The sequence below is a fragment of the Parasteatoda tepidariorum genome, chromosome 6 (genome assembly GCF_043381705.1).
Source record: "Parasteatoda tepidariorum isolate YZ-2023 chromosome 6, CAS_Ptep_4.0, whole genome shotgun sequence".
Lineage (NCBI taxonomy): Eukaryota > Metazoa > Arthropoda > Arachnida > Araneae > Theridiidae > Parasteatoda > Parasteatoda tepidariorum.
The window spans coordinates 15667271-15685679 of NC_092209.1; the positions used below are offsets into that span (position 1 = coordinate 15667271).

The 18409-nt window shown below is 31.0% G+C and overlaps 1 protein-coding gene across 1 annotated transcript; it reads right to left on the minus strand.

The window, feature by feature from the left end:
• Positions 1-7816: 7816 nt before the first annotated feature.
• On the minus strand, positions 7817-11242 carry LOC107443401 (uncharacterized). The gene is made up of 2 exons (XM_016057253.3): positions 10765-11242; positions 7817-8447 (listed from the first exon to the last, which is right to left on the minus strand). The coding sequence occupies exons 1-2, from the start codon at positions 11175-11177 to the stop codon at positions 8006-8008; spliced, it is 855 nt and encodes a 284-aa protein (XP_015912739.2). The 5' UTR covers positions 11178-11242; the 3' UTR covers positions 7817-8005.
• Between the last annotated feature and the right edge of the window lie 7167 nt (positions 11243-18409).

Consider the following 18409-nt stretch of genomic DNA (forward strand, 5'->3'; position numbering starts at 1 on the left):
AATTACATGATCTAATCCTAGAGAGGCCAACATTAAGTTGTCCATGACTAAAAACTGGTTTAGTTTATATAAATTCGTGAAAAAAAGCGCTTTCGACAAAATACTAAAATAGAGATTTATCGACAAAGATTACTCACTTCTGCCTAGCTTGATAGTATGAGATTGCAGCAGCTGAATTGAACAACATGCTGATGCTCTCGCTGGTTATTTCAGTTTCCGTTTTTAAAAGCGCTGTATGTTGAGCCACCTCAGCTAGATTTGCATGTGACACTTTTAGCAGCAATCATTGGTCAATTTTCTAACGTTGCCATTCGGGGAGTTGTAATGAGGCTTTTTTTTGGTGCCGTGCAAGAAAAATATATATATAGATTTTGTTCAGTTATCGCCAACTATTTTTGTTTAACTATTACTGTTTGTTTTACTATAATTTATATTAAACTTATTTTGGGGATCCAGATCCATTGTACGCTACGTATTACGTATTATACCTGTTAAAATTGCGCAAAACGAAAGGGTCAGTTTCAAGTGTAATCTAAAAATGGACTTTTTTTTCTTCGAAATTTTAATTTGTTTGAAAATTATTGTAATTATAAGTACTTTTTTGTGAGTTTAACAACGATTATTTATACATTTTTGTACAAAATTTCGCAAAATAAGTACTACGCATATGCCACATTTATTTCTCTACAAGTTAATAATTACTTTCTGTTAACTTATTTTGTCATTTCNGAAACTAATAATTAAAATGGTTCTTTTTATTTTCATAAATGAATTTTAATAGAAAAATATATGTAAAAATTCTGAAAGGCATTAAAATTGAAATCCAGTTTGGGCGATTCTATACTCTTTCCATCTAAAATAAGTGATAAGAAGATTTCAGCAAAATTTGGCTTAAATTTTTTTAATGATTGCTCCTCTAAATATTTTTTGACCCGAGTATTTCTCTCTGTGTGTATATATATATACTACTAAACTAAACTCAGTGGCGCGACAGCCCGTAGAGGGCCAAGGCCTACTGTGCCCATCTCAGTTTCCTTAACCTTTGACTTCTGGGGTGCAGGAGCAGATGTTCCGGTCAGGTGGTCAGCCGAACGCGGAACCCCCAGTGTTTAGCTCCCAATCATGCTTGGTACTCATTTATCGACCCACTGAGGGGATGAAAGGCTGAGTCAACCTGGCCCGACCCGAGGATCGAACCAGAGATCTGTGACACGCCAGCGCGAAGCGCTACCGCTCAGCCACCGGGCGTCTATATATATATATATGCAATTAAAATAATAAATAGTAAATAATTGTTTAAAATTCTTAAACAATATATTAATAGTTGAATTCACATTATTGTTAAACAGCTTCATTAACGAAAAATATGTTACGATTTTGAGAATGCGATCAGCATTGCGCACTTATTACCTTCATTTTAAAGAAATGCAGCAGTTACGTTACGCATATTAAATTTATTTTATCATTTCAGGTAAATTTTGCTATTTTTTTTTTTTTTTTGAAACAGTCAATGATTTTACAAAAAAAATTACAATGTTTTCTCAACTTATTAATTAAAATAATGAATAGTAAATAACTATTTAAAATTCTAAAGCAATATTAATAATTAAATTAACATTATTGTTATATCGTTTCATTAATGAGCATATTGCGGTTCAAAGAGAGCGATCATCATTGCGCACTAACCTCCTTTATTTTAGAGAAATCTGGCAGTTCTGCTATGTACAGTTAATTTTTTCCATCATTTCAGCTTTTTTATGTTACTTTTTTCTTCAATAGGAAATGATTATACAAGAATAAAAAACTATTGTCACTCTAGGTATTGATTTAAAATAGTAAATATTAAGTAACTGTTTCAAATTCGAAAGCAGTATTAATAGTTAAACTCACATTATTTTTAAATCGCTTTATCAACGAAAAATATATTACGTTATTACGAGACTGCAATAAGCATTGCGCACAAACTTCCTTTATTTTAGAGGAATTTGGCAGTTACAGTATATATATTAAACTTATTTTATCATTTCAGCTATTTTTTTATACTTTTTTCTTCAATAGGACATAATTATACAAAAAAAAATATGTTCACTTAAAGTATTCAATTAAAATAATAAATAGCAAATAACTTTAAAAATCTTCTGTAATATTAATAATTAATGTCACATTATACAAAAAAAAAATAGTAATAAAACTATATATGAACTATCTTTTACAATATGATACAGTAATGTTCGCGATATAGTATGCGTAATGTAAGAGAAAAGCAATGACATTAAAACAGGAAACATTTTTTAAAATTTCTATTTTACCCCTTAGCTTTGAGAATTGTTAAGAGGACGCCTTACTCAGATAAAAAACCCGAATTGGCAAAATCACTACTGATTTTGCCAATTCGGGTTTTTCATTTGGGTAAGGCTTCCTCTTAACAGTTCTTAAAGCTAAGCAATTAAAAGCAAATAATTAAATGTAGCACACATATTATAATGTATTTTTATTTTAAAACTTATCTTTTAGAATCACGAATAAAATTGGGAAAGCATTCAAAATAAAATAAAAAACGAGAGAAATTTTTTTTGGTACTCTTAAAAATATTCCTGTACGATGCTACCGCCAGCTATGAATTTTTCGCCAAAAAGGTAACTCCCATCTTTGAAAAAGTTTTCAGAGCCCAAACAATATCTCCTCTAAGGTTCCTACAGGGGTGAAAACGAGACGGAAAAGAGGAAAGGCTGGTAGTAAAACCTTTTCAGTTATAGTTAGTTTTGGGGAGGAGTTTACTTATTATTATTTTTAAATTATTCAGCAATAACTAATTTATCTTGGAAAAGAAGCAGTCTAATATATATGCTAAAATTATAAAAGAAATCTTGATAGTTACAGATATTTTATTTTTTTCGAAAAAAATGCTGTAATAAAATGTCTTACTTACCAGTTTTTTCTCTTTTCCGTCTTGCTTTATAAGGACTTTTAGCCATGGGCTCCTACCACCTATTCTAGAAAAACTTTCAACACTCTCCTTTTACACTCAGTAGAGCCCTGTTCCTTGAAGTCGCCTGCTGTTTTTAGATTGCTGATCAGAGTGCTGCTTGTTGCTTTTCTTGTGGCTGTCGAAGCGAAATGCGAGACCTCTCTATTATGAGATAAAACACTTTTTCAAACCAAAAACTCAGACAAAATTAACGGACTTTATCAGTAGCAATTAAAATTAAGAACTACTAAAAGAACTGGTGCTCTTTTAAAGAGATGATCATAAGAGCAGACAAGAAATCTATTCCACGAGGTAATTTGAAAAAAAAAGAAAGAGACACTACTTAACTGGTAAATCTCCCTTACTACAACCTCTGCTGGAAGAACGAAAGAGAATCTTTGAGAATAAAGACACAAGCAATGGCATTCCTGTAAGATTTGAATTAAATAAAATTAATGCAAAAGTAAAAAGATTATATGCACAAGAAAAGCGAGACAAATGGAGCGAACTGTGCTCAAGCCTTGACTCAAGAACATCTAATAGAAAACTGTGGAAACTGGTAAAAAATATTGGCAGAGAGCAACCACAAGTAGAACAATGTAATACAATTCAGAGCGAAGATGGAAAATATGGCTGAAAATGACGAGCAGGGGGGCCAACAGCATTATCAGGAAATCAGTAAACTGAATTTCACTGTTGAAGAAAGACTTGTCAAAACTAGCCCTAGTAATATTGTCCATGGCTGCCGAAGCAATATCCAAATTGGAACCTCCATTTTTAGTAGGGAATTTGGAATGAATGAACTCGAGAGTGCAGTCAGGGATACTAACCTAAATAAATCTCCTGGACCTGAGGGTATTCACAGTCAAATGATCGACCATCTATGCCTGTTTGGAAGACAAAGGTTCTTGGACATTATAAACTGCTCCTGGAACAAGGGACAGCTTCCTAGGGACTGGTGGAGAGCAACCATTATTCCTTTTAAAAAAAACCTGGTAAAGCAGACAGCACCCCGGAGAATTATCGGCCCATAGCCTTGACCAGAAAAGCCTACAAAATAATGGAGAAAATGGTTCAAAGAAAGACTTACATATCACCTATACTTCCACGACCTTCTCCCGGAGGAGCAGTATGGTTTCAGAGAGGGCCATAGCACTACTGATCAGCTACTTTACTTCTGTCAAAGGACAAGAGACGCTCACAACAAGAAACCTACTAACCACACTGTCGCGGTTTTCCTGAACTTATCCAAGGCCCTTGATAGAGTGTGGAACAATTTACTAGTAATAAAACTTCAAAAATTTTTTGGAATTTGCGAAAAGCCCTTTTCTAAATCTATGATTTTTTGAGAGACTAATCAATGTAAACTTTAATCATTATCTCTACAGGAGTTTTAGAATCTTTCACGGAGTGCCTCAGGGCTCGATACTGAGTCCAACTCACTTTACTTGTCAGGTATTGAGAATATTATCAAGAGGAAATGTGAGGTCGGTGCTTTCGCGGATGATATTGTCCTGTGGAAGTCCGATTCTGACTTGTCGATGTTGGAGAGAGACATTAATCTTGTCCTTGAGGACATTCGGAAATTCTCTGAAGACCACAAACCACGTTTTAACCCAACTAAGTCTTCTGTTAGCTTCTTCACGACCAATAGAAAGCTATATAATTTCCATCCTAATATCTCATTGAACGATCAACCTCTGGCAGTGAATAAACATCCAAAATATTTGGGTTTCATGTTTTACCCTGAAATACTGGGTAACAAACATATTGATCATCTTGTACTGAAGGCAAGAAAAAGACTGGACATATTAAGGTATATCTGAGGGCGTAATTGGGGTGCGGATGCTAGCACTCTTAGAAACACGTATGTCTCACTCATGAGACCCATCCTGGAGTATGGCATTCCAATTTACTGCTGTGCCTCTGCATCAAATCTTCAAAAACTTGAAAAGGTCCAGCTCAGCACTACTCGGATCATCACTGATCTTAGAAATACTTGTCCCAGGGATATAGTGCTTTACGAGGCTGACCTGCAACCCCTTAACCTTAGGAGAACAAACATGCCTAACAAAATATCACAGCAAACTCAGTGGACTGGGTTCTCAAAATCGTACTTCTACCTACTTCAAGGACTGGCGTAATAACCAGAGACTCAGGAGAAACAGTCCCTTCAGTCAAATGGTTTCTTTTTATCAAGTCAATGGTGCTGTAGAACTACATCACCTGGCACAATGTTTTGACCCATCAGATGGTCTTGACGGTGTCTTTTTCCTCCCTGACGTTCCAGTGTATGGTGTATGTGAACAAACAGACAGATTTTCCTGCCTATCTAAGGCAACCAGCTCCAGAGAAAATTGGAGAGATTCCGGGTGATGCGGTGCAGGTTTACACGGATGGCAGTAGAGACGAATGTAACCGATCTGACAGTGGAATTTACATCAAATTGCAAGACAATGACTTAAAAATTCAGAAGAGAAATCCCGATTACTGATGAGTATTTCGCAGTGAGCTAATAGCCATTGATGAAGCCCTTGATTCTCTTGTGTTTCTTCCCCGTGGAAACGAGATATGGGTCCTGTCTGATAGCAGAAGTGCAATACAGCACTTGACCAATTGGCAAAGCGTGAGAGATAGTGTTGGCGTGTCAATACTCAAAAAGTTAAAACGGCTTTCCATTTCGCATCAGATTAATCCGCAGTGGATTCCTTCCCACGTTGATCTTGAAGGAAACGAGATTGCGGACATTTTGGCTAAAGCTGGTACTAGCGAGGCCCCTGTACCGTCGTCACACCTCACCTCTTTGGAAATCTTCTCAAAAATAAAACACAAAAACAAGACCACTTGGAATGTCCCCTCCCCCCAAAGCACCCATGGTATCGGTGTTCTCGATCTGGAGGCTCCCTGGCACAAGGTTTTAATAGACAGGAACAAACTATTCTTGCCCGCTTTCGAAGTGGTCACCTTAAATAAATGAAATTTTCGGAGGGATCCAAGAACTTTGAAATTTGTACCAACTGTTCTTCAGGCCAGGCTTCGCCTCACCACATCCTCGCGTACCTGGGGCTCACCAAACAGGATTTAGCAGTTGATCCATTAACGGTGTTGGATTTCTTGAGGGAGTATAACGTCATGGACCTGGTCTAGCATTGCTGGCCAATGGGGTCGTGCAACAACAACAAAATTAAGAGCGCATGTGATAATCTATGTTTAAAATTACTTTTATAATAAATGCCGTAATAGTTTTAATATATAAGAATTTAGCTTTTATATTCAGTGGAAAATATATGTAGCATGATAGTGTAACACTGGATAGTGTTTCGTTCTAGTCTTACTTTCGTTGCAGATTTTTTTTATGGTTAAGATTTATAAAATAAATAATAATTTACAAGATAAAGGTGTATCAATTGGAATTTTAATTATTTCTAGTGCTTATGAGCTTTAAAACCTGTTTTGTGTTGTGTAAGTGTGTATCGTCTTTTAAAAGGTGTTCTGAGAATATGTATGAAGAATACGGTTCACGGTCTCTTTTATAAATAATATGCCTTTTATTGCCTCAAATTAATATTTAGTTTGAAGTATTTGTTGAATTCTAAGCGTAACAGAGAGGGAATCACACAAGTATTTTATTCTAAAAAATACATTAAATATATTTGAAATCAAAAATTCTACTAGAATATGCTACTTTAGGGTGCAATGTTTAATTAATTTGCAAAAAAACAATAAAAGAGCCTCATGATTAAATTACAAGTTAATTAAAAGTATTTGTAACAGAGGGGACAAATAAAATTCCGCACATTTGGCATGCACTGTTACTTACGCTAAATTCTGTGATTTGGACCATCCTAAACATTATCTGTAATTTCTTTTTTTAAATTATCACATTTCAAGGTAAAATAAATTATTACAAGACTTTTTAAATAGCAAACATATTTTTTTAAATCCTAATAATGCATCGTAGCAGAGTTGATAAAAAGTTAAATTCTTAACTCTTAAGTTAAAAGTCTTAAAGTAAAAGCTAAAAAGGAAATATCACTGTTAAAAGTGACTCTTCGGCAGGAGTTGGCAGCACTGCTCTAATTGAAACCCGTACTACATCTTTGTAGCTATGTTTAAAAGTTCATATTCTTTTACTAGACCGTGTCTTAAAAAAAACAAGTGCATCGTTTCTTCCCTCTTAATTTCAGTTACTTGGGTAACAGAATTAACTACCCAATTTCTTCCTAGAACTCTTCATACTTGCAAAACTATCTATTGCAACATCAAAAGAATCCCAGCGTCTTAAATGGTGACTGGTTTGCATTTAATATGCCGGGTTCCAAAGTCCTCCAAATTTCCAAAACAAATAAATACCTCTGGGGTTATTAATCGAGGAGTTCCCTTGTCTTTTGGATTGAGTTCAAAATTACAAGGCTACGGGGTTGGACATTGGTAGTCGTAAACTCAAATTTGGGTAGGCTGTTCAACGACGGTTATAAAATAAAGAAAGTCAATTGTCGCAAGTCGACATATTTAGTAATTCTGTGTAATTTTGGGCAAACAACTGTGATTCTAATAGCAAATTCACATTTTCGTGAACAGCACATACACATTCTATATGGTGTTTTACCTACGCATAAAATATGGATAGGTCATAGTACAGCAAACTCAGATTTGCTCATCTTTATGTTTGGATGCATCTGCATTGATACTTGCTATTCTTCCATCAAGGTGCCCATTTGGCTTTGTGAGCTTTCTCTCTGATTTGTTTCACCAGAAACTTATAAATGTAGATAGATATTTCAAACAAACTAAAAATAAAAGAAACAATCAATACGAAAAAATGTATTTGAAAGTCGCAAACAAAAATCAATCGTACACTGTTTATTAATATGAAGAAAAAATATTTTACATTTAGCAGTGAAACTAATGCGCAAAGAGTGTTCATAGGAAACAATAACACATGGAAATAATAATTCAAACATTCAAATCCATTCGAGATTAGTCCTTAATATATTTCATGAAATACATTGAATAAATGATTCCAAGTCAAAGTATTCAATCTATCGTGTAGAAATCTTTCAGAAGTAAATACTTCTGGACCTGTTTGGGAACGCCCAGTTCTTCCACTCCTTCGGGCAACTTGAAGTTGACTCTCAATCTGTTTCTGATGATGCATCGTGAAAGGTGTTTCAGAGATCTTGGACGCTTATCAGAAGTTTCCTCATAATTTACTAGATTGCAGTACCATTTCCATACGTCATTTATCTTCTGATAGTTTATAGGATTGATCCCCTCTAAAGGTCTAACAATATCGGTCTTTGTCAGAAGGGCATCTGGGATAGAGCTCCAGAGTACTCGCACGGCCATTTCGTGCTCTGCATATTCGAACGGCTTATAAAGAGTCAGAAGCTGAATTGCACGGAAGTTGAGAGGATTTCCAGACATGTCATCCCAATTATCCACCCACGCATCGTAGCCTTCTTTATCATCAAAAAACCTAAAAAGTAAAAAAAAGAAGAGTAAATAGACTCTAATTCAATTTTTGAAACGCGTGTAAGAAATGTTACTCTGTTTCAATGCATTTTAAAAGTGATTGCCAACTTGAAATTATAGTTGGTTCCGTTTCATGGGAATCTGAATTCTTAATTAATGTAAGAATAGTCAAAATGGAAAGGAATTACCAAAATATGGCCCCAATAGTGCATACAATTCAATTTTTAGAAGTAGGATAAAATAACAAAAATTTCATAAAATATCTAGAAACAGAATAAAAATCTCAAAATGTGATATTTCAACAACTGAACTATTAGGACAATATATTACACTACTCACTGTATTTCTAAGTCATGAATCCGAAATAAAAGTGTTTTTGTTCAAAAGCAATTCATTTTTGTGTCTGATCTTGTGGTTCAACTAAGAAAAATATTGATATAGTATTCAACATATTTAATAACCCTCCTTTTAACCAAAAGTAATTCTGGGGGATTAGTTTTCTTCACTGTCAGGATAACAACATGAATAACTTTCGTTATTGTGATCCTCTTTCCTCGAACTCAGTACTAATCATAATGATTTAAAGAGGTGACCTCCATTATGCTAATATGTACGAATTTACTTAGTTAGAGAATCAGACACGAAAACGTACTTCCATCAGAATAAACATACCGTTTTTTCAACGAATTTAAATCTTTGACTCTCTAAATATGAGATGTAGCCCCAATCTAAAAAAATATATTTACCAAAAGCAGGAATAAAACAGTGAAAATTATGAAGAAAATGGGAAATAGAATGACAGTTGTATCTGACGTCATCAGGAGGTGCCTGACCGGAAGGGTTCCTTGGGATATTGGTTCATCTTTCCTCCTAGGTGAATTTCATACCCCCTTCCTTACCCGTCGAATATCGAAGGCCCTGTTATTAGTCTCTGAGGGATCGTTTTGAAAGAATCCTGAATGCTCTGAGTGTGTCTTTATGTTATTGGATTAAGCAAAATACATTCGTAGAATCGTTCATGTCCTCAAAACAGGGACTAATATAAATAAAATAAGGACTCAAAATAAGGACTAACTATATTCAGTATCAACTGGCGTAATGCTGATCAATGTCAGCATCATTAAATTGTATATCTAGCATGACACGTGAAATTTACCACACTCAAGCTACTTTTTCCACTAATATTTGCGTTATATTCTCCAATAATAAATTTTTTTACACATAATACAAAAATTATTTGAAACTTTATCCACTACAGTAACAATAAATTAATCTTTACTATTTTTAATATTCCTAGATAAATCATAATCAATAAAAGTACCACTAGGAAATGAACTAAAACTGGTATTAAATAAATTAAATTAACTTTTTCAATAATTTTAGCTTCTTTTCCTTTATTGTTAAAGTTATGCTATATTATTTACAGTGCGTAAAATAAAAAATGGAATTTAACGTAGCAGTTTGTTTAGATCGAAGTTTGGGCTCCTTTATTTAATATTAATTGCAGTTTTCATGCATTTCGCCAAGTCAGGAGAACTTTTGAAACGAATCGAAAATTTTTGGCACCTAATAATAATATTTATTATTTTTTATTAATAGTCTGAACATTATTCAGAACAAAATTTTTACATTATTCAGAACATTATTCGGAACTAAAAAAATCGGGTGAAAGAAAGACGAAAAAGTTAAAAAAAAAACTGTCCCTACTATGAATCTATAAGGAGAATATGTAAAAAAAAAAACAAATGACTCGAGAATAAGTAAAATTTTAAGCAAAAAATTAAAAGTAAATATGAAAATAAAATAAAGAATTTTGAATTTTGTCTCATAAAGTATAATGTTACTTTGATAAAAAAAAAAAAGCAAATGGGTAAAAAAATTACAAGGGAGCAAGTGCCTGAAGTCAATTATTGAGAATTAATTGATCCAGAATATATTAAGGGATCAGAGATATTCTAAAAACAATAATAATACACTATTATCATTGAGCAAATGCACTACACTCTAATGAGCACTGCATCCTAATGTTATGGTGGGGCGTTTTCAAATTTAAATATATAAAGAATTCAGCGCAATTTTCATTAATTATAGCTTTAAAAAAATTTGAAAGTTGCATTAGCTCTACATTTATTTTAAAATTATTATATTCTATCTACTACTGGTCTTAAAAGTAAAAAAAAAAAAAAAATTAGTATTCAGCGCTATGAATCTTAAAATCATGAAACTAAATTTAGATAAAGACACTAATTATTTTAATAAAAGGTAAAACATAAAAAATTTAAAAAAAATTAAGCAGAAAAGTAACGGAAATAAAAATTTACCATTTAAAGGAGCAATAATACAGGTGTTTTATTAGAAATGTTCCGTTAGAGGCTCCTGCTTCCGTTATTCTGATGAATGCTTCGGGATCTTTTCCCAGACAACCGTGAGAAAAGTCGGTTCCCTCTAATGGAAGGTTTTTTTTGAACATAGTCCAGAGATCCAGTTTAAGTTCCTTAATCACTTTTAGGACAATGTCAATAGTCTTCCCATAATTATATGTAACATTAAAATACATATGATACCATATGCCATTAAAAGTAGTATCTCTAATATTATTAGCTTTATCTCTATATGAAAGAAGAAAGCGTTTTTCGTCAACGGTAAAATATTTATATGAAGATCTAGCAATAAAGTCGTCTAAGACGTCTAAGCAATAATAATCATCCTGATTATCAGCAAGGTATTCAGCCATTGCTGTAGTAAGGCCTAGAATTGATTGGTAAGACTTCCAGTTAGTAATAGATTCAAAAGTTATTAAACCTGCTAGTACGCATGCGCAATGTACATTTTGAACAAGCCAATAGGATTGAACGTTATACGCACGTCATATGTAACGCATGTATGCCGTCACCTTTTCTAAAGACTAGTAGACTCCTCCCCCAGTACGCTTGACTTACAACCCACGTGGTTTGTACATTTTCTTCCCCCCCCCTCAAAACGTCCTAATTTTTCAACAACAAAAAAATTAATTAATTCGAAAGAAAAGAAGGAGTTTTCTTCCTAAAACACAAAATTATTATAGTTTTATAAAAGAAACTGCAAGATTAATATGATTATGATTAATCATAACGAAAGTAATGGTTACTTAGATTTGTAAGCTAATTAACTGTAATTGAAAAAAAAAATATTTAGACAAAGAAATTCAAAATGTGTGACACAATAACCTAATAAGTCTATAATATATTTTTAGGTCATTTTTGTTTAAAGGCTAATTTTCGAAAACTTTTCTTATATTTATATTACTGTTATATGAAATTAGGTCACATATANAAAAAAAAAAATATATATATATATATATAAGACAAATAAAATTACGGCTTTAAAATGTAATACATAAAAAAATAATATGAATATGAGATAAAATTTAGTTAAATATACTGACTTTAAAAAAAACTTTATTTAAAAATATTTTGGGAAGCAAAGTACATTTAATTTATATGTTGTAACTTTGAAATATGTGATTCGTTAAAGAACAATCCTTTCGCTTGAATCTTTCCATATCAAATTGATGTATTCTTAAAGGATCTATATTTTTATAAGTGATTTTGGACATTTTAATGAAAATTATGTTTTTTAGCAACTTTTTTGCATTGATGTACTTTTACACTGCATCTAGCCAGAAAAAAATAAACAAATTCAAAAACTTTGAAATAAGTTTAAAAAAAATTAAACATGCATTACCGTATTTTACCAATCTTCTTAATACGCAATATTGTTTAAAAAACTCTTTTTATACAACATATGAAAAGTACCAATTCTTATTCATCAAATTCCTGTTCAGAAGATTATTGATTTAAGGAAAATCTTGAGTTTGTTCAGGTCAAAATTTGGAGTTGTCGCTTTAGGTTTTCTTATTCTACACTGCAAAACAAGTTTAATGTAGCTTTAGTGCATAAAAACTTTCGATGTATTTTTCAGAATGCATTTTATTAAATTTAAATAAAAACATTTAAAATTTAACATTTAATTGTAGCAGCTAGATGCGCTTGATTTTGGTAGCATTTCTGACAATATTTTCAAACTTTTTCTCATTGGCAAGTAAATACGTCGAACCCCGCTATAGTGAACCTGGGATATAGTGAACACTCGGATGTAGTGAACTTTTTTAGCGGTCCCATCCGTACTCCTATTTAAATAACGTTATTTTTAACGCTTATAGTGAACAGCTTAGAACCTTGAAACTCGGTTATAGTGGACTCAAATTTCATTTCTTTAAATATCTTTTTCAGTCCTCCATCTTTAAACTTGTATGTGTTGGGAGTGAAAATGAATGCATTCCTAAAAAATGTGTCATATTTCACTCCTTTATACTAATCACTTTTAACTATACTCTAATAAATGTCAAGCAGATCATTTATCTTATACTCCCCCCTCCCTGGCAAGCCTTGCTTTGTCTCTGTTCCCCAAGCTTCCTTTACAACTAGTTAACTTGGCCACCTGCTGAATTTTTGGAATTTTCTATTTGTTCAAACCAGATTCTTTACAATTCACCCCTTGACAATCAAGAAGGGGAGCGTTCTACGGCCTGCTGAGCCTGAACTGAGCAAAAATTTTTACCCCCTTCAATCTCCTCCTCACCAAAATTCGTCATGGGAGGGGAAAGAAAGTAGGAAGTACATTTCAAAAAGACTAGTTTAAAAGGGTAGCTACAAAATTGGCTGTTTTTCGCCAAAAGATATTCTTTCGCAATATTCTCTCGTTCCTTTCTTCTTCTTTTTTTAATTCTTCCGATTGTTTATACAAGCATGATATTGATAGAAACTTATTTCCATAATTTGGAATCAAAGTTTTATTTCCAAGCACATATAATAAGTAAATAAATATTAAATATTATATGAGAAATGATAAATAAAATTTTTTAAATGGGGCAGAATTGGACGGATTTAAAGTAAGATTCTTCTTTATGTGGGGAATAGCTGATAAGTTTTGGTTTAATTCGTTTAATTAGAAGACATATTAGAAATGTGAACCTCTAAATATTATTTTTTAATTTTGAGGATTTTCCCAAAGTGGGAATCAAATACTGTTTGCATATGTTTACTCTAAAATAAGTTTACGGTGAAAGTATTTTTAACAGTTTTTCATTGTAAAGCATATATTTTAGAAAAATGTGTAATTTTTAATGGTCAAATACTGAGATTGAAATTATTGAAATGGTATCTTTGCCACATACGATATTATCATCTTATTTAAATTGAAAAAATAATAAAAATATGAAAAAAAAATTATTAATTCTTATTAATTTGTTTATTTATTATATTTTTTTTATAAGATTTAATCCTCGAATGAAGGAATTTTATTAATAAATGTAGAGAGTTTTTGATTTATATTAATTTGTTCTAAAAGCGAGATGAAACATATTAAAATAGTACTAAAATTGTTAAAAAAAAGTTCCAAATTTATCGTACTTGTCATGTTTGTGTGCGGCTTTGAAACTTAAATTATCATCTTCACTGTTATATAGAATATCTTTCGTTATGTTAGGAATATTGCATCTTAGTTCAGAATATTTCGATTTTAGGATCAAAAGTTATTCAGAATAAAACGTTCTGTACATCTTTTTATTTTATAGACTTATTTCTGGGCTAAGATAATGGATTATTTAAATGAAAAAAAGTTAAAAGACATTAAAGAATAATAGCCATAATGCCATTAATAAGTCAGTTCTACTCTTCCAAAGGGCTAATAGAAAAATATCTCAGAGATGATTTAAAAATCGATTCTCTTTATGAAAATTGAAAATCATCACTATCCAAACCTTATTAGCGAACATTGAATGGAATTGAGACATGTGAGTTTAACGAAATTTAATTCAAAAAAAGTTTTTGGTATTTATTTATAATGCTTTCTTTCTTCAATTTTAAATTCTTAAGAATCAAATGAAATGTTTAATACTGAAATTAAAATAAAAATTATATATATATATATAGTTCGTTGATAATTTTCAAAATGAATACTAAATAATATCCAAATAACATTTATTAAGGAAAAAAAAAAGAGATAATAAGAGATAACAAAAATATATACAAAATAAATACAAACATGTAAAAACAAAAATATTTATATGATAATATATACAAATACTAGTATAAATGTAAAAACAAACATATTGACATATTTGTATTCGTGGGTATTTTGACAAAGTTGTTTTTTATATATATAACTATTCTTACTTTTTGGAGAAAAAAGAACGAATAAATAATATTTCAAAAAATATAAAAAATTACCAAATATATATCAGTTTTCAAGTTACAATTATAATATGAAATAGCAATGGCATTACAGAAATTAAATAAAGTTGTTTTACTCAATTTACGAACACTCAATGAACATTTTTTTACGTTTACTTAATTATTGAACATAAAAATATTGAATAGGCTTAAATATTATAATTTTTTATGCTTGAAATTGAGATATGGTTTGAAATTTTACAGTAAAAAGTAAATGTCATTTACTTCATCTAAAGTTGGAAACAAAAATTCTTTTTTTTTAAATACTTAAAAATAGCTCATTTCGAAACAATATGCTTAATTTTTATATTCGCTAATAATTTAAATATTCGTTAATCGCAATAAAAAGTTATCCTATATTTTTGATCTTATATTATGATTGTACAGCATGTCTAATTATTAACAAAAACAAAATTAAATTAATAATTAGTTTATTAACAAAATTTGATTTCCTTTATTTCAAAATTTTTTATTGAATTCTTTCATTATTTTTTACGTTTCCCTCCCTAACTTAATTTTTCCACTCCTTCGAATTTTTTCATTTTCTAATTTTTTCATCATTTTTAGAACGTTTATTTTGTTTTTTTTAATAAGTTTAAAAAGTAAAACTAGAAACTGTTTTTAAAATGATTTACAGAGCGGTATTAAAAAATTTTGAAATCTTTATCTTCTTCAAAAAATTAAAATAATTAATATTTATTAAAAAAATATCTATTTTGTTTTGAAGGCAAATGCTTCAATTCAAGTAGAATCAATAGAACCTTAGTTTCTCACTGTAATATATTTTAACTATTTTTGTTCAAATTTCTTTTTAACTTTAATTTATTTTAACTACTTTTGTTCAAATTTTTCTTTAAATTGTTTTTGTTTTATATGACACTACATTTAAAAAGACAAAATATCCTATTTTTCCTTTTTTAAATTTTTTCGCTAATAAATAGTTCTTTTTTTGTTATTTTTCGAGGTCCACTTGCCTCGGCAGTGTTTATTCTAATGTAGGTATCACTTTGTATGAAATTAAGGTTTTTGACGAAAAGAAAGATGTTAGGGCTTTTTGCTCCACAAAATGAACTAAACCTGCTGTGAAAACTCTCACAAGAATTAGTTGTTCGCCACAGATCAGAAGAGTCAGCTGCCCACATGGAAGGAGGATACGGCGTGTTATTATCTACGTCGATGTAGTTTTTTGCTAAATAATTAGCAAATTCCATCACTCCTGATGTCTGATGCCCAATTGATAAAAAAAAAATGCCACTTTGACATCTTCTGGGCTTAAATATGTAAGACAAAAACAATAGCTCAACCATCTTCCAATTGGAGAACCTCGCTCTTTGTAGTGCCTACTAAGACCTAATTGCTGTATTTTTCTCCACCTGAAAAAGATCACTCTTGTAGTATTATTAATTTGAAATAAATAATAAACAAATAAAAAAAGCGGAATGTTGAAAAATGCAAATACAAATTAAAGAGCACGCACTACAGTATATTTAAGTAGATGTTTTAAACTTAATACTACATTGAAATAATAATAATTCATTTTAAAAGTTTGAATGTGTGTTAAATATGAAAGAGGGACAGTGTTTATTATGATTTTTACAATTTGAGGCTAATTAAAATTAAACAGTTCTACAAATCAGTATGTTTTAAGCCTTAAAATTCTATTTAGGATTTGTTATGTACTCTGATTTGTCATATATTTCATACGATATTTAATTTTCATTGTTCATTTTATCGAGGAATGTCATTTTATACGACTTTTGTGTTATTTATATTATTTATTTATCAAACATGCGAAAGAAACATGAAATACACCTCCGGTTTTTTTCCACAAAATAATATGTAAACTGGGTGGTGAAAATCAATGATAACTATTTTTTTATTAACTTCTTTAATTAGTTATTAATTAGTTTATTAATTGATTAACTGTTTTGCACATTAATTTATTGAGCATATTTTAAGCGTATTTTATATCCATTGTTGAACAGCCGACCCAATTTTTGGGTTCACGACTAATAATGTTCAACTCCGTAGCCTTGAAATTTTGAACCTAATCCAGAAGACAAGGGAACTCCTGGATCGAATATTGGGAGAAATTTGCCTTCGTGGAGGATTTTTTGATGGAGCTAACCCGCATTTGCGTTACATAGAGAGGAAGACCACGAGAATCTTCCACGGTTAGATTGACGGCAAGGGGACTCTAACCCATGAACCCATGGGTCGCCAAACTTTTTTGATCATCGACCCCTATATAATTTTTCGAAATCTCCATCGACCCCCATAAAAGTAATTTTCTGTTAATTAAGATAAAACTCTATTAGATACTGTGTTTGTACATTTATTTTATGGTTTAAACATTTATTAAAGTAATAGTACATTGTGTAACAATAGTATTATGAAAAATATATTAATCTTGAAATTTAAATACCTCAATATTTATTAAATAATAATTAATTATTGTAAGGAGAAATAATAAGTAAAGTAACTACAGATTTATTGCTTCTTAACCAATGAGATGAGTGTGCCTGGTGTTTTTTTGCAAGGTTCGCTATATTGGGTTCAAAATTGGTCAATTTTAATTTTAAATCCCCTCGTAACTCCACATTTAATTTATTTCTGTACTTAGTTAAGATTGAATTTACGTGACTGAAACCGGCTTCAACCATATAGGAACTTGGAAAAGCTAGCTTAAAAAGGCTGAGCTATTTCATAAAGTTTTACATATTTTTGCATTATATTTATAGTTGTTCGAAATTTACTTATTGTTAAATTTTTAAAAAGCGTCTTTGCTTCAAGATCCGATAATAATTCAGCAAACTCATCTTGCAGGTTGATGTCCACGTTTTTGATGATGCGTTTATTAATTTATGTTCTATAAGGAAACTGATATTAAGTCAATTATAAAAAAAATTCACAAATTTTACATACTCAATTAGATATGTGTGATTTACGTAGTAAGAACTGCTTTTTCTTTGACCCCCAATCGACCCTTCCGATTCGGATCGACCCCCTGGCTCAGATCGACCCCCACTTTTGTTAAATAGACCCCTGGAGGTCTATATAGACCACTTTGGCGACCTCTGCTTTAACCCCTTTTATTAGACCTGAAAATAACTACTCGCAATGTGGCAAGTCATCAAAAAAAGTGGCGAAGAGTATTAAATAAAAAACTGCTTTTTTAAAAAGTCGTTTAATGTGTGAGCACATCAATGTTCCAAGATACTTTGAGAACTAAGAATCCATCAATTCGTGGTTGAAACAAACATGTAGAAGGAGAATTCTTTAACAATTCACATATTCCAAAATAGTAACATCAATCATATTTTGCTCCTCCCAAATATTTTTACATAACGTTCTTTAAAAGTCAGTATGCTTAACAAAATTTTGTCACACATTTATTATTTTCATTGTTTAATTAAATTTTTACAGCCTTAGATTATTTCTAATAGGAATTGTTTTAAAAAATATATAATATAATTAAAAAATAAAAGAAGCTGTTAAATGGCGTCTTTTTAGGAAATATTGATACCAACTCATTAGGTTTTAGAAAAAGTAGCTGCGAAAACATTATAGTCTACCAGGCTCCTAACTGAAAATTTAATTTTTCAGGTCTACATTTCAGTTAGAGTGAACATTTAGGCATATTCTGGTATGAAAATATATCAAATTCAATTCTTTTAATTTTAATGTATCACGC

Coding starts and splice junctions, on each gene's coding strand:
- LOC107443401 (XM_016057253.3), bottom strand. CDS start 11,177: ATGGCTGAATACCTTGCTGATAATCAGGATGATTATTATTGCTTAGAC. Junction 8,448..10,764: donor TATTATTGCTCCTTTAAATG/GTAAATTTTTAT, acceptor TTTACTTTTTAG/GTTTTTTGATGATAAAGAAG.